The 22,896-nt window shown below is 40.4% G+C and overlaps 1 protein-coding gene across 1 annotated transcript; it reads right to left on the reverse strand.

The window, feature by feature from the left end:
- Nucleotides 1–5,080: 5,080 nt before the first annotated feature.
- On the reverse strand, nt 5,081–19,637 carry lsm11 (LSM11, U7 small nuclear RNA associated). Its single transcript, XM_034181368.1, has 4 exons — nt 19,152–19,637; nt 15,277–15,416; nt 15,106–15,189; nt 5,081–5,561 (listed from the first exon to the last, which is right to left on the reverse strand). The coding sequence occupies exons 1-4, from the start codon at nt 19,612–19,614 to the stop codon at nt 5,265–5,267; spliced, it is 984 nt and encodes a 327-aa protein (XP_034037259.1). The 5' UTR covers nt 19,615–19,637; the 3' UTR covers nt 5,081–5,264.
- Nucleotides 19,638–22,896: the final 3,259 nt, after the last annotated feature.

Genomic DNA, 22,896 nt, shown 5'->3' on the forward strand with positions numbered 1-22,896 from the left:
AAACAGGAATGGTTTTTACAGGTGAAGGCCACTGACATGTTTTCCAAGTCTCAAGAGCATGGAGGAGATTCCAGGAGGTGGCAGTTACTCTGGGAGCGCTGCACAGGGCCAGAGAAGGTCCTTAACCCATCAGCAGGCCCGGCATCTGCTCTTTTGTGCAAAGAGCAACAGGATGAGTGCTGACCAGATGACCTCCAGCAGGCCACTGGTGTGAATGTCTCTGACCAAACAAACACAAACTTCATGAGGGTGTGTTTGCTGGCCAGCACCATGGAGCTTGATTGACATTTGCCATAGAACACCAGAATTGGCAGGTCCACCACTGGCGCCCTGTGCTTTCCACAGATGAGAGCAGGTTTAATCAGCATGCAACAAACATGAAAGGGTCTGGACCCACTGTGGAGAACATTATGTTGCCTGCAACATCATTCAGCTTGACTGGTTAGGTGGTGGGTCAGTGATGGTCTGGGGAGGCATATCCCTGGAATGAAGCATAGACCTTAACAGGCTAGAAAACAACCTCTTGACTGCTATTGGGTATGAAATCCTTGGACCCATTGTTCGACCCTGTGCTGGTGTACTGGGTCCCTCCTGGTGCGTGACAGTGCCCAGCCTCGTGGCAACAGTATGCAGGCAGTTCCTGGAGAATGACAAAATTGATACCATTGACTGACCCCAGCACTCACTTGAACTAAAGCCAGAGAGCACCTCTAGGGTGTTATGCTTCAATCCATCCAATGCAACCAGGCTGCATCTCAGTCTGTCCAGGAGCTAAATGATGCCCTGGTTCAAATCTGGGAGGAGATGCCTCCCAGGACACGGCCCATTGTTTCATTAGGAGCATGCTCCAATGCTGTCAGGCATAAATACAAGCATGTGGAGGCCATACAAACTACTACCATTTTGAGTTCCTGCAATGAAATTTTGGCAAGATGGACAAGCCTGCCGAATCATTTCTTCCCTTTGATTTTTTCTGTTGTTGTTGTTCCTAACACATTACCCAGTCTATATCAGGAAAAAATATCCAGCATGATCTCCCCCCTGTAGAGTTCTGATGTGTTTTGAAAGGTTTTTTGTTTTGTTTTTTGCGCAGTATCTAAATGGTGTCATCTTGTAATTCTGTTTCCACAGAGAAATGTATGAAATCAGAAGTAAGGCAACACTGCGACAAGCTGTTATGTTCTAAAACTCAATATTTGAGTCATTCCTCCACACAACTGTGCAGAAAGGATTTTGCATGCAGGTAGCCAAAGCCGACGCTTCTTTCTTCTATCAAGGTCTTAACATTGTGTGGGTTTCAAGTTGCTCATAGCGAGTGGAGGCCACACCTAACCCAACTTGAATAACTCCAAATCAGTTGACTGAAAGATTAACTGATAACGCTGAACCACCAAAACACTTTGCTGTAGCAAACTAATTTTTTATATGAATTTTGCCAAAACGGTTGAAAAATAGTTTATTTACCAGGTAGCTGATTGAACTGTGGTAAACACTGCATGGAGCTCGAATAAGCTTGTCGACTGCTTTTATTTTCAAAGCCTAGGTCTTTTTCATAGCTTGCCATCACCAAGCTATACAGGTGCTGGTCATATAATTAGAATATCATGAAAAAGTTTTTTTTTTCTTCAAAAACTTTCAAAAAGTGAAACTTGTATATTATATTCATTCAATACACACAGACTGATATATTTCAAATGTTTCTTTTAATTTTGATGATTATAACTGACAACTAATGAAAATCCCCAAATTCAGTATCTCAGAAAATTAGAATATTGTGAAAAGGTTCAATATTAAAGACACCTGGTGTCACACTCTAATCAGCTAATTAACTAAAAACACCTGCAAAGGCCTTTAACTGGTCTCTCAGTCTAGTTCTGCAGGCTACACAATCATGGGGAAGACTGCTGACTTGACGTCTTGCCTGGGCTAAAGACAAAAAGGACTGGACTGCTGCTGCATGGTCCAAAGTTATGTTCTCTGATGAAAGTAGATTTTGCATTTCCTTTGGAAATCAAGGTCCCAGAGTCTGGAGGAAGAAAGGCGAGGCACAGAATCCACGTTGCTTGAGGTCCAGTGTAGTTTCCACAGTCAGTGATGGTTTGGGGTGCCAGGTCATCTGCTGGCATTGGTCCACTGTTTTCTGAGGTCCAAGATCAACACAGCCATCAGGAAGTTGTAGATCACTTCATGCTTCCTGCTACTGACCAACTTTATAGAGATGCAGATTTCATTTTCCAACGGGACTTGGCACCTGCACACAGTGCCAAAGCTACCAGTACCTGGTTTAAGGACCATGGTATCCCTGTTCTTAATTGGCCAGCAAACTTACCTGACCTTTGGGGTATTGTGAAGAGGAAGATGCAACACGCCAGACCCAACAATGTAGAAGAGCTGAAGGTCATTATCAGAGCAACCTGGGCTCTCAAACCACCTGAGCAGTGCCACAGACTGATCGACTCCACGCCACGCCGCATTGCTGCAGTAATTCAGGCAAAAGGAGCCCCAACTACGTACTGAGTGCTGTACATGCTCATACTTTTCAGTTGGCCAACATTTCTAAAAATCCTTTTTTTTTGTATTGGTCTTAAGTAATATTCTAATTTTCTGAGATACTGAATTTTGGATTTTCATTAGTTGCCAGTTAAAATCAGCAAAATTAAAAGAAATAAACATTTAAAATATATCAGTCTGTGTGGAATGAATGAATATAATATACAAGTTTCACTTTATGAATGGAATTACTGAAATAAATCAACTCTTTCGTGATACTCTAATTATATGACCAGCACCTGTATATACATATACAGTGCATCCGGAAAGTATTCGCAGCACCTTATTTCAAAATGGAGCAAGTTCATGTTTTCCCTCAAAATTCCACTCACAACACCCCATAATGACAACATGAAAGGCACTCACAACACCCCATAATGACAACATAAAAGGTTTTTTTGAAATTTTTGCAAATTTCTTAAAAAGAAATCACATGTACATAAGTATTCACACCCTTTGCTCAATACTTTGTTGATGCACCTTTGGCAGCAATTACAGCCTCACGCCTTCTTGAATATGATACCATAAGCTTGGAACACCTATCTCTGAGCAGTTTTTAAGGTCCTTCTACCCCAATTGCTCAGTTTAGACAGGCGGTCAGCTCTAGGAAGAGACCTGGTGGAGCCAAAGTTCTGTTTACAGATGATGGAGGCCACTGTGCTCACTGGGATCTTCAAAGCAGCAGAAATGTTTCTGTACCCTTCCATAAACTTGAGCTTCAAGACGATCCTGTCTCAGAGGTCTACAGACAATTATTTTGACTTCATGCTTGGTTTGTGCTCTGACATGCATTGTCAACTGTGGGACCTTATATGTAGACAGATGTGTGCCTTTCCAAATCATGTCCAATCAACTGAATTTACCCCAGGTGGACTCCAAATGAGCTGTCAAAACATCTCAAGGATGATCACTAGAAACTGGATGCAGCTGAGCTCAATTTTGAGCTCAAGTGAGCTCAAGTTTGAGCTTCATGGCAAAGGCTGTGAATACTTACATACATGTGATTTCTTAGTTATCTTTAATAAATTTGCAAATGTCTCAAAACTTTTTCATTGTCATTATGGGGTACAGTGTGTAGGATTTTGAAGGAAAAACGAATTTCATCCATTTCGGAATAAGGCTGTAACTTAACAAAATGTGGAATGTTGAATTTCTTTAGCATCAAAATAATCAGCCTCAAAAACTTCAACCTAAAAAAAAAACCACCCTCAAAAAATACAACCAAAAAAAAAAAAATTCAACCTCAAAAATTCAACCTAAAAATAATAATAACTCTGATGGCACACGTTTACTTAAATCGATTGCTTCTCCCTGCTTTTTATTTATTTATTTATTTATTTATTTGAGGTTGATTTTTTTTTTTTTTTTAGCTTGTATTTTTGAGGGTGAATTTTTGTTTTGTTTTTTTAGGGTGCATTTTTTAGGCTGAAGTTTTTGAGGCTGATTATTTTGATGCTAAAGAACTTCAGCCTTAGAAATTCAACTTCAAACTGATTTTGATGCTAAAAAATTTCAACCTTAAAAATTCAAACTCTGATGACACAGATTCACTTCCATAAATGTCACCTCTCCCAGTTACATACATGCACAGAGGCCACTTGGCTGTTACAATAGAGAACAGTATGTAATGTTCCTTGATTCATTTAGTGTTCATAAAAGCACCTAAGAGTATTAACCCATGAGTGATGAGAGGCTATTGGTGGTGTGGTATTTAAAGAAAGAGGCACATTGTATACATCAATGTTAATTTAACTGCTTAAATTGAGGTTGGCCTGATTACACGGTTGTAACACACAGGAGGAGTTCTATCATGTGTGGCCCTTCTTTTTACCTCCTGCGTGCTGCCCTTCTTGTTCCAGCACAGTTTGTCAGAACACACCCGTGTGACAAACACGACTAAAACACAGCTTACATTAAACAATTGACCCCGTTTTCTCTCTCTGGAGACAAAGGTGGTTAAGTGGGCTATACTAATAATACTTTGATACATTATATGAAACAGTATATTAGATGTCAAACCACCTGGCTGCTGCTAGAATGGCCCATTTATGGTACAAATATCGAGAAAGAGGGTCAATTAATTGAAATTAAAATGCGGATTTAAAGCAGACACATGAGCACAATTACTAATGTAGTGTGTGCTGCTCTGCCGTTCATACAGAAAACAGCAGCATCTTTATAACTTCCAGGAGATGCAGTAAATTGTGTTTTTATGGGTAATGTCCCCATTAAAGAGTAAAAGCAATCTGAGACGTCAAGACAAATGACAGCTTTTGAGTGCCATCTGCAATCTCGAGCTTCACAAACTCAATTATTCATAATGCATTTATGAAGTCCGCTGAGACTGCGCTGTCGTTCCAGTTCAAACTAACGGGGAAAAGCAACGGCAAGAGACAAGGAGCTCGCAGATGGTGCCAGCGGGCTGCTGCTGCCGCCTGCTGGAAGAGGAAAGTCTCAGTTATAAAAGCTGCAGCGCTGTCAAAGTTAAGTTTCTTTTGTGGCTGACGACAGGAAACGAGAAATTAGGAATAGAAGCTTTAATTTTTCAATCAAATCTCTGGTGTGCAGAGAAAAAAACGAAACATACCAATATGATACAACGGTTTGATTCTTCTGAATCTAATCAAATCTGACAGCTGGTCTGAAGCAGAATGTCCTCTTTATATCTGAGCTTTCATCTCCAGATCAACCATCAAAAAGAGAACAAAGACCAATCAAAGTGACTCCAGGTTAACCAGGATGACATTTTCACCCCGGATGAAGAGCTGGTTCATGTGGCGTGAATGCACCTTGCCATATGCTTTCTTCTTACAAGCCGTTGGATCCTCGGCTTTCGATGGCGCTCCGTGTTCCTGTCTTCTGGTTTCAAGTGTGTCTGATAGTTTGGGCCCGGCGGAGCTCTCACCTTTCGTGCCAGCCGGAATGGGAATTTTTGTGGCTTCTGCAGTATTGTGCTGTGCTGCGGGCTCCTTGCCTGGTGAACTCTGCTGGAGCTTCAGCTTCTCGAAGAGCTGTGTGGAAATTAATAAAAAAAATAATAATTTCACTTGGCCACCACAGTGTATTGGTGGTGATAGAAAATGTGAACAACTTGGTGTCTGAGGCCATGAATGTAGTCCAAATTAACCATTTGGGATGTTCTCAATAAGAAAGAACACACCGCTGAGCTCAAGACCCCAAAAAAGGTTCAGAAGACCAAACCGAATAGACCACTGAAATTATTTTGTGGTGTAGAACTCATGACTTTACACAGCTGGTCAGATCAGCTGTGATGAAAGTGAGGAAAGAAAAAAAACTACTGTAGCAAACAGGTAAAGGACAACTTTTTGTACTTTAAGTATACTGATACTAATACTTCCATAGTATACTTAAATATCAGTTTCAATCCAGGACTTTGATGCTCTGTCAGTCTGCTGGTACCCTGTCCTGTCCACTTGGTGGCAGTAACGTATTCACAGGTTTGCCAACCTCCATTAAACAGCGCTCACATGTGGACATTAAAAAAAAACTAATACAGCAGAATTTCTTTCACCTGCAACAGCAAACACGAGGTTTTATTCAAAAGTGTATTTACACAACAGTGTAAATGCTAGAATGATGCTAAAATTGACAGCGACTGCTGAAAAACTTTAAACGGACTGCATTTATATAGCGCTTTTCCATCTGCATCAGACGCTCAAAGTGCTTCACAATAATGCTTCACATTCACCTCAATGTGAGGGTGCTGCCATGCAAGGCGCTCACTACACACCCTGAGCAACTATGGGATTAAGGCTTGCCCAAGGGCCCTTACTGATTTTCCAGTCAGGCTGGGATTTGAACCAAGGATCCTCTGATCTCAAGCCCAACACTTAACCACTAGACCGTCACCTCCTCCACTTTATTTGCAGTATGTCAATTTTTTCAACTGCACAGTTTGGGGAAAACAGTTTGGAGAATAAAACCAGACTAGCGTATTGCCCGTGGGGATCCATGGGCTCTAGATTGGGTAGTGTTTATAAAATAGGTATCTGACATTTTTCAAGGGTGGTAATAAATTATGCAAAGTTTCTATAATGATTTGTAATGGCACGAGAGTTCAGAATATAATTATCAACGTCCATTGTTCACTGTTGTTACATAATATCCATAATTTTTCCAAAAATATTTGTCCTATCAACATTCCGTTTTGACGGTGTTCATCCTCAACCCAAAATACATAAGCATACCAAACGGCAAATGTCAGCTCTCTACAGTTTCTCTACATTCAAAGGTACACATGCGCATGTGCACAGAAGCCACTACACTTTTAATATATAGATGATTTACTGCCCCCTGCTGGAATGGCGTGTGAGCCCAGAATGTAATTATGAATATCCACTGTTCACTGTTGTTAGCCGATATCCGTAGTTTCTCCAAAAATATTAGTCCTATCAATGTTCCATTTTGGTGGGTTTCATCCTTGACTCAAAATACAAAAATGGCAAATAATCATAATACATTTTATTTAAGGATGCCTTTTAAGAAACTTAAGCTCGCCTTACAACACATAGTTAAATACATACATTGAAATAGCAGCAATAAAATCAAAAACCATTCTAAAAATATATATAACTATCCAGACGATCAGAAGGAGAATGCATTATGAAAGAGGTGTTTTGATGTTAGTGCTCCCATTTCTCTGTGAACAAAGCCATACACACGCATGGATACACATGCACAGAGGCCACTTGGGTTTTAATATATAGATAAGTGCTGTGTCACTGACACTTTGGTTCACTGTTAATGACATGGACAATAATTTACTACTTGAAAGACTTCTCTTAAAAATAAAACTGGCTCTGATGGTACCTTAAAAATGTAACTTCTGTGAAGTTACAGATTAATTCCTCTCTGTAATCTCACATAAATTATTCACATTTCCCTGATTAAAACCGGGTGACTCTCTGCACTTAAACAATCCGTCTTTCACTTTCTGTCGTCCCCCCTTGTTAAAGCTAATACAACATCCGGTTTGTCCTTGTGGCTGCGGCAGGTGGTAAAGTTGAACATTGTTAGCTTTTGACGGCAAATGGTGTCATATTTTGTTTCTTGTCATTTACAACAAACGTGGATGCAACAATAAAGTTATGACGATGACACTAATGCCATGCTAACTTAACGATTATTACTTATACAGTAAATATGTTGTTGTATGCTGATGACGTTTGTTAACATTGTTTGAAATAATATTCTCATGACTTGATGTTGAACACGGCAGCTACAATATTTGCTGATGCAACACAATGACTCTGGGTTTTTAAACATGCACAAAACTGCACAACAGAACACAAACACCCTGATCCTGGCTCAGGGATACTTAAATTCCACAGAAATATGCTGAACAGTACAGTCCTGTCCAAATTTCCGAAGGAATTATCTGAATTTCCTGTTCATCAGTCGGTCAAATCAGCTAAAGAAAACTACAGAGAAGGCCAGGGCCACACCCAAACCAAACACAAGAAATCAGTTGCAATTAATGTGAAATTTTGCTGTATTATGAACATTTTCCATATGAAAAACAATTCATTCACGTAGGACTGGCTTCTATTTTCCAGGAAATTATATTGGTTGGGCCATATATCAGAGAATATCCAGAAAACCTTTCAACACTGGATCAGGAGCAGAACGAAATGTCAGGGTAAAGGTCAGTGTTTATGTACTGCTGCACATCTGTATCAGGCAGAGGTGATGCAGAGGAGAGAATTATGGGTAATCAAACAACACTTTTTGATGCACAGATGTGCATCTCTGCCAACTCAGCCAAACAGGACGCCCCTTCTGCACATCAAAAGAAGCCAGCAGTTGAATTTAGAGCTGCGGTCGGGTGGTGGGTTTGAACCACAATAAATATATAATACAGCCGACAGAGGAAGTTGTAGTTTATATTACACAAAGAACAAAGATGAAGTTCAGCATACAGGAAGCAAAGCAAAGATACAGGAAGCAAGGATTTTACCCATGTGCTCATTCAGACCCTGGACTGGCTGTCACCTTTAAATATGAAGTTCAGAATTACATGTGCTTGCTCTGTCAGTCTGCTTTGTCGAAGCCTGCTCCCAACCGATGGGAGCAGCTGAAAGGATAACAACAATTATACGCGCTTTTATCACACCTGCCAGTATGTCAGGGATCTAGGCTAGGCTAGAATGCCAACATTCAATATCCAAGGATTTTGACTGATGGGCACCATAATGCTTACAACTTCAGAGTGATCATGCATAAATCACAAACACCTCAATGGAGCGAGTTGTGAGATGTGTAGTTTTACTCTCCAAAACAGCCTTATTCCAAAATGGAGTACATTTTTTTTTTCTCTCAAAATTCTACTCACAACACCCCATAATGACGATGAAAAGTTTATTTTTATTTTATTTTTTAATTTTTACAAACGTATTAAAAATTTAAAAACTAGGAAATCACATGTACATACAACCCCAATTCCAATGAAGTTGGGATTTTGTGTAAAATGTAAATAAAAACAGAATACAATGATTTGCAAATCCTCTTCAACCTATATTCAATTGAATACACCGCAAAGACAAGATATTTAATGTTCAAACTGATAAACTTTATTGTTTTTGTGCAAATATTTGCTCATTTTGAAATGGATGCCTGCAATACGTTTCAAAAAAGCTGGGACAGTGGTATGTTTACCACTGTGTTACATCACTTTTCCTTCTAACAACACTCAATAAGCATTTGGGAACTGAGGACACTAATTGTTGAGACTTTGTAGGTGGAATTCTTTCCCATTCTTGCTTGATGCACGACTTCAGTTGTTCAACAGTCCGGAGTCTCCATTGTTGTATTTTGTGCTTCATAATGCGCCACACATTTTCAATGGGCGACAGGTCTGGACTGCAGGCAGGCCAGTCTAGTATCCGCACCCTTTTAATATGAAGCCACGCTGTTGTAAGATGTGCAGAATATGGCTTGGCATTGTCTTGCTGAAATAAGCAAGGACGTCCTTGAAAAAGACATTGCTTGGATGGCAGCATGTGTTGCTCCAAAACCTGGATGTACCTTTCAGCATTGATGATACCATCACAGATGTGTAAGTTGCCCATGCCATGGGCACTAACACACCCCCATGCCATCACAGATGCTGGCTTTTGAACTTTGCGCTGGTAACAATCTGGATGGTCTTTTTCCTTTTTTGTCTGGAGGACACAACATCCATGATTTCCAAAAACAATTTGAAACGTGGACTCATCAGACCACAGCACACTTTTCCACTTTTGCGTCTGTCCATTTCAAATGAGCTCGGGCCCAGAGAAGGCGGTGGCGTTTCTGGATGTTGTTGATGTATGGCTTTCGCTTTGCATGGTAGAGTTTTACCTTGCACTTGTAGATGTTGCAACGAACTGTGTTAACTGACAGTGGTTTACACAATGATGGTTTTTAATGCAGTGCCACCTGTGGGATCGAAGGTCACAACCATTCAGTGTTGGTTTTCGGCCTTGCCGCTTACGTGTAGAAAGTTCTCCAGATTCTCTGAATCTTCTGATTATATTATGGACTGTAGATGATGGAATCCCTAAATTCCTTGCAATTTGAACGTTGAGAAACATTGTTCTTAAACTGTTGGACTATTTTTTCAGGCAGTTATTCATAAAATGGTGATCCTCACCCCATCTTTGCTTGTGAATGGCTGAGCCTTTTGGGGATGCTCCTTTTATACCCAATCATGACACTCACCTGCTTCCAAACAGGTGTTCTTTCAGCATTCATCAACTTTCCCAGTCTTTTGTTGCCCCATCCCAACTTTTTTGAAATGTGTTGCAGGCATCCATTTCAAAATGAGCAAATATTTGCACAAAAACAATGTTTAAAAGTTTGAACACTAAATATCTTGTCTTTGTGGTGTATTCAATTGAATATAGGTTGTAGAGGATTTGCAAATCATTGTATTCTGTTTTTATTTACATTTTACACAATGTCCCAACTTCATTGGAATTGGGGTTGTAAGTAAGGAGCTCACTACACACCAGGAGCAATAAGGGATTAAAGACCTTGCCCTTAGTGATTTTCCAGTCAGGCTGGGATTTGAACCGAAGATCTTCTGGTCTCAAGCCCAACTGGACTCTGGCTGGGCCACTCAAGGACATTCACAGAGTTGTCCTGAAGCCACTCCTAGCAAACTCCAGGTGGTCTGCCATGTGCCTTTCACTAAGGAGTGGCTTCCATGTGGCCACTGTACCATACAGGCCTGATTGGTGGATTGCTGCAGAGATGGTTGTCCTTCTGGAAGGTTCTCTCCCGAGAAATTCTGGAGCTCTGACAGAGTGACCATTGGCTTCTTGGTCACCTCCCTCACTAAGACCCTTCTCTCCTGATTGCTTAGTTTAGACGGGCGGTCAGCTTTAAGAAGAGTTCTGGTGGATCTGAACTTCTTCCATTTACAGATGATGGAGGTCACTGTGCTCACTGGGACCTTCAAAGCAGCAGAAATGTTTCTGTATCGTTTCCCAGATTTGTGCCTCGAGACAATCCTGTCTCAGAGGTCTACAGACAATCCTTTGACTTCAAGATTGGTTTGTGCTCTGACATGCACTGTCAACTGTGTGTCTTTCCAAATCATGTCCAATCAACTGAATTCACCCCAGGTGGACTCCACTTAAGCTGTAGAAACATCTCAATGATTATCAGTGGAAACAGGATGCACCTGAGCTCAATGTTGAGCTTCACGGCAAAGGCTGTGAATATTTATGTACACGTGATTTATTATTTTTTAATAAATTTTCAAAACTCACTCTCTCTCTCTCAAAAAAAAAAAAAAAAACTTTTTTCATATTGTTATTTTGTGGTATTGTGTGTAGAATTTTGAGGGAAAAAATTAATTTCATCCATTTTGGAATAAGGCTGTAACAAAAAATGTGGAAAAAATGAAGCTCTGAATGCTTCCCGGATGCACTGTATTCTCATGCCTAAATAGTAAACGAAAAGAAACTATAAAATGCACATTAGTTTGTTTATTGTTGTTGTTGCTTTTTTAAAGGTAAAAGTCAAATTGTACAAACAGGTTTTAAAAGTGTTTTATTGATCTAAATTAAACCTACTGGGTGACAATAAGACAGGTAAGACAATAGAGTTGTCATGCATAAATGCAGTAAATACAGTGTGTAATAAATTAAAGAGGCATTACGCAACATTTTTACCTAAACTGTACAATTTGGGAGGAATTGTAATTACTAAATGATTTGTTTTGGGGAGAATAACCCCCCCCCACACACACACACACACATCTTGCAACTTTAGGGACACCGATCCAGTGACCTTTGAATGAGTCTCGAGTCTCGTGAGAAACACAAACTGCTTTACGGCACGACAACAACACATACACACACACCCCCCACACACACACCCCCCGTATCGAGGCATCAGTGAAGTAGCAACTTCGAGAACAAGCCAAGGCTTTATTTCTTACACATGTTCATGGTAATTGCACATCGGGGGGGGGACACTGTTGGAGGAAGAGAGAAGGAGAAAAAGAGGTCACACGCGGGTCAACCTCGGTCAGGCTTTCTTGGAATACTGGGAGCTGAAACATAAAGAAGCTTGAAAACGGATGCAGACCAGGAGTTGTTGCTGCTGCACTTGTAAGTATGTTGAGACAAACTCTCTGTTCTCCATGTATATCGGTGGATTGTTGCTCCACAGCAGTGAATTTTTTTTATGACAGTTTTGTGATATATCTACTCTTGAGCTGTAGGGGGAGCTCCGTAGAGAAAAATGCGACCAAAAACTGACAAACAGCAAAAAAAAAAAAAAAAAAAAAAAAAAAAAACGAGTTGCATAGAGCCACTATGCAACAGTCAAAAATGCCACTTATTACCTTCTTACTATTTCATGAAAAACTGGGACCTTCTTCAAATCTGTGTGACGGCGGCACACTGGCCCTGCTTCTGCTCACCACAGAGGGCAGCACTATATATAGTAACAGAAAGTGCAGCGTAAAACAAGCCCAGAAGAAGCAGCCAGATGTTGCTGGCATAGCAGAAATTCCCTGTTCTAACCCAGAATTACAATATTAACAAGCTGTGAAATGAATGGGTACCTTTATCCAATATACCACCTACAACTATCAGTCATTACCTCCGCCAAGGAGGTTATGTTTTCGGTCACGTTTGTTTGTTTGTCTGTCTGTCTGTTTGTCAGCAGGATAACTCAAAAAAGTTTTGAATGGATTTTGATGAAATTTTCTGGAGTGGTTGGAAATGACAAGAGGAACAAGTGATTAAATTTTACTGGTGATCCTGATCATGATCCGGATCCAGGAATTTTTTTTAAAGGATTCTTCACCATTGCAGGATAGGGGGAATTTTGACATTCTAGTTTTTAACTCCACAAAAACAAGGCAGAAAGGCTTGAAAAAAATTAGGTGTAACATAATCAAATGTTGTATCAAACAACAAAGTTTGGTGATGATCGGATCTGGATTACGGATCTGGTGATCCAGAATATGCAAAAATATAAGGAAAATAGAAAATGTGTCAGTGTGAGGTGACAAATGAAGCTAGAGATGCACAATTAACACCAAATTGTAGCTGAATCTGTACTGATTCAGTAAGGTGTCATCAGATTTGATGCAGCTTCAAATGTTATGGAGCTAGATCCAGAAGAAAACCGCCATTACCGAAAAATTGTTTTTATACAATACCTTTTGAACTAATAAAGACATAAAAGTGATTCCAAGTTCTAGTGGCATGTTTTCATGGTCAAGGATGCCAAATATAAAGGAAAGAAAAGTGTATGTATCATAGTTTAGGTTGTAACTCTGAATTGTTGAATAGATCACTGTGCCAAGGAGGGAATCTCTTTAGGGTCTGTGACCCTATGGCCTTGTTTAGAGAAGTGTTTCATAAATGTTAAAAAATTCATATATTTGCAGTTTAGTTGAATAATAAATTGAATTTTGTCTCTTATTTGTTTTTGTCTATCAGCACATGCAATATCAATATCAGTGCTCAGATGACAGTAGCTTCTGGGAAAGGTGCAAGTTGCAATAAACTGTGATGCCAAGCACTAAGGATACATGCTATCCAGTCACAGCAGATGAAACTTTTTTTTACTACTGACCAAACATCATTGTTAGACTTTTTTAGGTTCAATGATTCCACGGCGTGTAGATGTTATGGCGTCAGTGACCCCATGGCCTTGGCGGAGGTTTGCACTCTCTGAGTGCTTCTAGTTTTGATAATGTTTTTACCTTCCAAAGTTACCATTCCTGTGACCAGCCTTGCAAAAGCCTTGCAGCATCCTATGCACTTTTACAAGACTATGAAAATGTGGAACTAGCAGCTTCACTCAACCAATTTATAATGTCAAACTCAAACTCATTCACATTTAGATCGATTCAGGGGTCCGTGTATCACTGTGATCATAATCATGACTGTGAAATTGATTTTCAATTTGTATTGTTACCTGTTGCACCCTGAGGTGGAACTGAATGAGAGTAGGATGAATAGAGAAAAATGAGCCAGGATCACAGAGAAGGAACCAGAAAGTGGAAGGGCACTGGACCTCTCAGGTGGACATGTGGAGTTTGTTGGAATAAATGGACTACATTTATATAGCGCTTTTCCATCTGCATCAGATGCTCTAAGCACTTTTGACTTTGGACTTTGTCAAATAAATTGACTTAATTATGTGTCTCATCTGTCTTCTTTATTACAGGCGGTACGAGACACGGACTCCATGATCTGACACAGAGCACATCCCTGTCCATATTCATGATGCAGAAAGTTAATCAGTGGTGTACATTCAACTTTAATGAAACAAAGTGTAATCCTGTTATCTGTTGCCAAATTCCAGATTTTATGACGCATTCATGCTTCAAGAAGTCATTATATCTTCCATGGAGTAGTTGACTTTTAAGGCCCCGTGTCCATATAACGTGCTTTTCTGGGTGTTAAAGTTTTGTTTGTTTGTTTGTTTCTATTGTCCAAATGAGAATGGAGCACATGTGGCCACATGCAGCTGTATCCAGGAAAAAAAAAAAAACACACACACACCCAGCATCTTTTTTTTTCCCCTAAACTTCTTAGTAAAGTGCCATAACCATCAATGTAGCGCATTTTCACGCAAGCAAGAGGATACGTTTATTTTTGCTGACTTTTCACTAAATCCAATTGGTATGCAATGTATTGTTCCTTAAGTCTTTCTCGTGCAAGTGAACCAGTTTACAAATGGGTTCCCTCGCATTTATTAAAGAGTAACCTGCTGTCAAAAAGCAGTGGAATTAATCTTGAAGTACTTGGGGCGATATTACCTGCTTCTATTCAATCAAACGCTCCAAAACATTGTGCAGACACAGACTGCTGTAACTCCTAAGCCATTTACCCAATTTAGATGTTAAAAAAAGGACACTTACTGCTGAGTCTGCAGTTTGAGCTCATATTCATTATTTGCTTTCACCTCAATTTTCTAAGGTAGGTAGTTAAAGGAACAACAAAAATCAATATTTATGTTTCTTGAGTTTAATTATTACAGGGTAGGAAATGTTGCAACAGAGTAGGAAAAACTCATACATACCCGTGAAATAGTGAGTGCTTTTTCATGGTATAATGCTTCTCCAAGGAGAGGATCTCTGTACGTCTCATCAACGTCCACCATCGCCTAACCAACAAATCAAAAGGAACACTGACAGTAAAACTGGCATTTAATCGTATTTCAGCTTCAAACTATGAACCTACGAGAACTCACCATGTTCCAGAACTTATCAAAGGCCACAATGAAGCCTGAGCACACTCCCCTGAGTCCCTTAAAGGTTCTGATGTGAACTTTGACTCGTATCTTCTCCTCAACACATCGGTACAACTCGCCCAAAGGACCGCCGTGACATGCTGAAAGCACACAACTGTACAATTAATTACAAAACACATTCACAAAGAACAGGCTAGTGATTATAAGAATACAGAAGTGACTACAAACAACATCAAATAGACAAAGCCCATAAATATCACACCAAGAATAACAATTTTCTGCACAGGTTTGATGAAAGTTGGTGGAAATATTGGCTATCAATCCATCCAGATACAGTAATTACACTACGCAAGATCCATTCCAAATGCATTCCAACCGTCAGGTCCAACAGAACAATATTCACTTCATCCATGTGGGCGACTTTCAATTCAATAACTACAAAATATTCCTGACAGCAATTTTCAAGAAAGGTTGAAATATTAAAAAAAAAGATCATTTCACGATGGATTCAAACTTCTTTCAAAATGACCTACATTTTCAGCCATGACTTTGAAAATAGTCTTCACTACTCTTGGTAATCAAACCAAAAACAAGCCATATCATCGTTTGACTTGTGTGGACACAGTGGACAGCTGCATTGCCACCAGGACTGTGCAATATAACAAAAATCTAATCTCATAGGTCATTTTATAGCCCCATCCTGCAATATATCACAGTGTAGCACATTTTCTATGAACTGAATGAATAGTTTGTATATAATGACCACATGGAAAGACCTATTTCATATTCATCCATGCTTATCCAGGTCTGGGTCGTGGTGGCAGCAGACTAAGTGGCTCAACATTTCACGCTATTCGCCGTTTCTCAGTTGTGAATCTCTCGCCGTCTCCGAGAGGTCAGTTTCAGCAGAGTTACGGTTTAGGGCACAATGTAAACACACCTCATGATATATGGACAAGACAATATCTGGGCATGGCAGAAGTTCATCACAGGTGCTACACCTCTTCGAGATAACCCTCTCAACTTGGGAGAACGTGTCATCATCATAATCGCTTAAGAACTCGCTGAATTGACGCCATCCACATCCTTGCTAGCCATTGGTTACATGGCTTTGAAATTCCAGAACTCTGCTGGTGATGCGGTGCATTCTGAGAAGCGCAGGGGAATTATGGGAAACATTAAAGTACCAAATATACTAAAAAAAAAAAGTATTCACTAATTGATTTGATTTTGAACCTTTGGGTAAATGTTTAAGTATGTTAAAAAAATACTCATTGACTTTTGAAACATTCAGTGTATACTGAAGTGTTTTAAATTCACATTTAAATGTTAAATGTTTTTAACAACAAGCAGCACAGAACCGGTGATTCATTCAAGTGTCAGATAACATCACAGAGCCATATACGAGTACTAGAGGCTGCACTCGTGCTGAGACTAGCCCGACAACCGGTCCTGAATTGGGCCAGATACTGGCCTCTCTCTCCTAGCCTGTGATTGGTTGACAGCGGAGACACCGACGTCAGCCCATGCATCAGCCTCATGTTGATGTGGTGCGAGCGCTGTTCTCCTACTGGTCATTTAGGAGACGGAATTCCAGCTCTGCTCTATTGGTTGTTTAGGAGTGGGAAATCTCACACCAAAATGGAGGCCAGCATCTGACCCAATTCATAACCGGTGTAGCAGAGCAAACGTCTGCCACTAAAATTCAGTCCGCCTTTTGCATCTGCGCATGCGTCATTTCGGACCACACCAGCACGCCTGAGATGGAGTCTCTTCACCCAAAGCAATCAACTGGATTAATGTGATTATTAACCATCAGATGATAAAGGTAAAACCTCTTAAATAATTCTAAAGTCAGTTTTAAGCAGAAACGCGGCAAAATTCTGTGATGCATTGAAATGACTGACGCACAGTGAACGCATCAGCTAGCAGCTCGTTTAGATGTGGGGCGTTCTGATCGCTTCCACCACCTTTTATGATGAAATAATGCTGAATTTATGTGGAAATGACTGTTCTACAAAAGCTTCAGACATCTGTTGCTGAGATAGATGATGACTGGAGTGCAGTTTGAAGCAGAAACGAGGTTTTAATCTGTGAACCACGGCTAATGACACATGCTGATGCAAAAGGCAGAGCGATTTTTGGGGGGACTGTTCGGTCTGCAACACTGAGCCGGTTGTCGGGCTAGCACTGAGACATGTGCCGCCAAGGGGGTGCTGTCGCCATTTTAACACCAGGCAACTCTGTGGCCAGGGCCACTGACGCTCATAGATCTTGTCAAGACACAGCTGGAAAATGCCAGAAAGCTGCGCATGTTGGCAATGACACAACTGGAGGAATTAGGGAGACTTTTCCTTCCATGAGAAAGTAATTTTGGTTATTCTTGCTACTTTTGCCGTAACGTTTGGGCAATAAGCTGGTGTATCTTGCAGAGCGTCGTGCCTGTGCAATGCATGAATATGAAGACAGAACTGACATTAAAATGGATTTACCATCTAGGATTAATTAATGCAGCCTGTGTGCCCAGTCTGGATTGTGTGTATGGTGATATTGTGCCTTGATTGGAAACTGGAACATATCAGATTTGTGTGAACTTTCAACACCAACTTGTTTGGATTATGACGTGTTCAACTTCAACTTTTGTACCTTGATATTGCCTGGAATAAAATGTGACAAATGAATGATCATCTGCAAAGGAATTGATTGGAGCTGGAACAGACTGGATCTGTTAACTTTCAACACTCATATTTCAGAATGTGTAGTTTTCAGGGTACGTTCGATACTTTCCTTACATAAGTTAATGTAAATGAATTTTACTGGCTCGATATCCAGGTCAGAACGGTATTTTAACACATATTTTACCAGCCTTTCTCATGTGCGTTCACTTGTGTATCCGCATTGAAATAGAGAGGGGTGTTATTTCAAAAAAATTGGAAATCTATAAATATTTGCACGGAATATGGAAATATACACAGAATAAACCATAGCAGGATAAATTTGGGTAATTTGGTTCCAAAAACCCATATGGACGGAGCCAGTGAAGATATCGGGTTCAAAAATCGCCAAAAATATCGACGAAAATGTCATATCTTGAGAACCGCTGCACCTAGAGACTTGAAATTTGGCTCCAAATGTTGCTTGATCCCAAGTTTATATTCAACTTCTATAGTAACAATAAGCCTATCTGGTGTTTTTTAAGAGTAATTGACAAAAAACCTAATTTCAGTACATATGATCAATTGTAACAAACAAAACCTATGTAGTTTTTATTTCAGGAACATCAGTTGAGTATAATCATCATATGTAATGAATGACATGGCCACAATGAACTAATTATAAGCAACAGAGTGGTTTTCTACGTCAACAGCACATATATGACACACGCTTTACTTGAAATTTTCAAACGCTCTGTCATTATGGGTTTTTGGAACCAAATGACCCAAAAATTATACTGTTATGGTTTATTCCATGTATATTTCCATATTCCATGCAAAAATTTAGATTTCAAAAAATTTTGAAATAACACCCCTCCCTAATTGAAAATGCACATGAAATATTTCACATCCGGGCACTTCGTCAATATTTTTGTAAACAGTTCCGAATGGCACCCCTATTAAAAATGCTCCAAACCTACCCTAGCCTACAAGATAAAAGTTCTTAGAGGACATAAAAAGTGTGTATCCTTGCTCATAATACGCAGGTAAGTTTTACACATATTCTAAATTGATAATAAATAAGTGTGTATGCTAGTAGAATGCAAAATATTAATTTTTAATAGGGGTGCCATAAGGAACTCTTACCAATATTTTACCCGGTGTGAAAACGGTAAATCGCTCTCCATGAAGGAACACTCGGCAGCTCTGTGGGTAACACACCGGCCATCCTGGTCAGGACGCTTTTTTGCGGCTTCGGGCCTCTCCGCCGCCGGGGGGCGCTGTTGTCCCCCTCCTCCGGCACCGGGTTGTTGATCATCATCTTCTTCAGCCTTTCGATGCGCTCCGGGTCCGCCACTCCTTTGTTGGCCTTGCGCCGCTTCTTCTCCACGTTCTCCGGCTTGGCTCTGCCGCGGCCGCCCTTCAGGAAGCTCTCGTACTCCGCCACGTTGTTGAAGCTCCTGATGTTGGGAAAAGGAAGCGTCACGTTCGGAGAGTACAGAGCCAGCAGCGGGTCGAACCGCTCCGAGCACACGTCCGTCTTCGCCGGGTCATCGTCCCCCGCTTCCCCTTCTGCTCCCGGTCCGAGCTCCGCCACTGACGGGCTACTCGAGCCGACCGCAGCCTCAGACCGTGCGCCGTCTCTGTCGGTAGTTTCAGCACGTTTTCTTTCTCGTTCCTCCATGTTTCAAATGTTCAAAACAACCGCAGAACAGCAGACCGAGACTCTCGCGTGATTACTCAACCAACTTGCATGTGCATTATCGCCACCTACTGGACTGGAGGGTGGAACAGTCGCGAGTGTGTATGTGTGTGGCCTTACTGCCGACGCCGTTCACGCTGATAAGACGACAGTGTTTATGAAACAACATAACAGCTTAAAGAGCCGAAAGAAGTCACGGTGTGGACAGAAATATGTTCCAAATAAATAAAACAAGTAAGTTGCCTGTAAGGGTAAGGGACACAACTGTAAGTTGATTTTTGGCTGTCAGACCTTGCCACACATTTGAACATCTTTTGTTGCCATCAAGCAGGTGATGTGAGCATTCCAGGACTTCTGGCACTTTTCCGACTTGAAATCCAATCCAAATCCGTATCGGTCACGTCATTTTCTGTCTCGCGGCCATTCTGGATTACAACGCGGTGACCGCTGTGATACGCTACGTGCATTTGGCGAACAATTGCAGAAGCTTCAACGTAGGTGTGAAGAACCCTCATGGCACCGTGGCGCTGAGAGAGATCCGCCGCTACCAGAAATCCACTGCTCCCAGAATTTTATTTTATTAGGCAATAAAATGATATAAGAATACATAAAAATACTGCTGAGGATAACACAAGAACGCTTCCAATACGGATGCTTATTTACAGTGTGGTCCCCGAGCACGAGCTGCTGATCCGCAAGCTGCCCTTCTAGCGCCTGGTGAGAGAAATCGCTCAGGACTTCAAGACGACCTCCGCTTTCAGAGCTCCGCTGTGATGCTCTGCAGGAGGCCGGCGAGGCTGACCTGGTCGGCAGCTTCCTAGTTCACAATATCGCAGTGTGACACTGTCGGCCAGTTCTTTACATCACCACCAAATTCACTATCTGGTATAAGATACAGATCCACTGAACCAACTGCTACACATCTATCAAGATAAATAGCTTTACCTCGAGGATTTAAAGCATCGTAATAAACGTACATTCTCTCCATTTTTCTATCACAGCCTCCTTGTAATCCAGAATGGAGACGACACCTATCCTGCAGCAAATGGGTCACGTGATTGAAAACCCCCTATAAAAGGGTGATTCTTTAACTACAGGCACTGTTGGCCTTGTAAATGTAATTTCCACCACACCATTGCCTTACAATATAAAGCGCCTTGGGGCAACTGTTTGTTGTGATTTGGCGCTATATACATGTGCTCTGATGTCACTGTTTATCTCCATAGAAACTACCCAAACAATCTTTCATACAAACTGTTTAAATGGACATTACAGTGTTGTGGTGGAAATTACGGCAATAGTGTGGGACAACTACATTTTGTTTAAAAAAATTACAACAGTTGTATGACATTGAATACCCCAATTATGTTTTGATTATTTTACTGATATTTTATTCAGAGATATTTTAAAACATTAGAAAAAACGTTTCCTTACCATTCATTTTTATCATTGAAGATCAAAAGTCTGAGTGTGGGACAAGCACAAAACGGCAATATTTGCATATAATGATGCTGAAAAAAGGTGAAAAAGTCATCATAGACTACTAGAACAAATTTCTTAACACACTTTCATTGTAAAGATAACTATAAAAGTGTAAAATTTCCCCTTTTTTCTGTTTTTCATACAATATGATCAAAGGACATAATAAGTGCCCGTAGTCTAAGAATCACCCAAAAACAGATTTGTAAATTTTATCTATTTACTTGGCACACAAAGCTTTGACTTTGCAGTATAAATGTATAACGATTTTGATTTTGGCCAACAGACTGGCCAATTGTTTTTTTGTTTTTATTCAGATATTGTTCCTGTAACGTGTCGAAGATTTCAAAGTGGGTTGCTGGCATGATTTTGGTGCTGTTTTGATTGTAAGGTGTAATTTTGTAAATCCCCAGCTGACTGCCATGTCAACACTATTCATTCTTTGTGAAACCACCTTTTCAAGTTTCTCACACAGGAACCAAAAGTGAGAGCTGCACTCAGTATGAAGAGACTTGATTGTGAACAGTGTTTTATTATAACTAGGGTTGTAAAGCAGTGAACTCATCCTTTAAAGGGAGCCAGATCCCATCTCTTTAGGGTGGCAATGCATTATGGGAATTCTATACCAAATTAGTGGTCAGTCGTTATTTTTGTGGAAAAGATTTTAAACGTGAAATGAAAATATTATGAAATGTAAAAAGGGCATCTGATGGGGGGCATAAAGAATGATTTACATACAAGTAAAGAAATTGAAAACAAATCACACAAAAATTAAGACCATTGTTCCATTGTTTGGTGCATGCACACAAGTGTTCTCCAAGTCGCTCATGTAGAAGGCTGCGGGGAGCAGCGCCTTTTAATGCGGACATGCAGGCTCCGTGTAAATGCACGGACATGACTGAATCTATGGATAACACTGTGACAAATGACGATAACTTGCCCAAAGGAAGGTAGACAAAGTCTCTTAAATGCGTCCCAGATGTGCCAATCAGAACAGTAAGACAATATTTAGCAGATAACATTGGTGCCACCAGCTGTCATCCTGTACACGCTGTGCACATTTTGTCACAGCTTTATTCATGAAAATCATTCAGTATTACTTATGTGATTGTTGAATACATCAAATCAAAGGGTGCACACTCCTGAAGCGCTGCTGGACATCGCTGTGTCATGGAGAAGAGGCTGATCCAGCTCGTGAACGAACGCTGCACACAGATCTCCGGCCCAAGAACAAAAGGATCACATAAGCAGGGGATTATATTGGGTGTCCCAAAAAAATATGCAACATTTTATCAGCAAAGAAAATGGTCAAAGCATATGTCTAGGAAATAAATTTATGGCTGGATAGAAAGCTGAAAGGTTGAAGTTTTTCATACCAATGTCAATATTGGCCCTGCATTTTGTCAGTCTAGCATAAAGTCACTGCACCTGTTTGACACGCTTGGTCTGGTGCCAAAACTCAATCATTTTTGTTCACTGTAGTATGGTTAATCTTGGCATTTTCCTGAGTCTTGCTTGTCATTAACATAAACTTCAGGGTCTCTGCAAGTAAAAAAGAAACATAAGTGATTAAGTTTGTAGCATTGAAGGGTCAAACCGAGTGTTTTAAATGTTGTATATTTTTTTGGGACACCCTATATATCCAGCAAGGACATTATTCTGCAAGTCCATGAGTGCACTGTAGATTAAAAAAGATTAATAATAATAAAAGTATTTTGTACTTGTGAACATCACAGTAATTCAGATAAACTGTCTGAATCCAGTTTATTGTGGAAAAATTGAGGT

This window comes from Thalassophryne amazonica, chromosome 11 (genome assembly GCF_902500255.1).
Source record: "Thalassophryne amazonica chromosome 11, fThaAma1.1, whole genome shotgun sequence".
Classification (NCBI taxonomy): Eukaryota; Metazoa; Chordata; class Actinopteri; order Batrachoidiformes; family Batrachoididae; genus Thalassophryne; species Thalassophryne amazonica.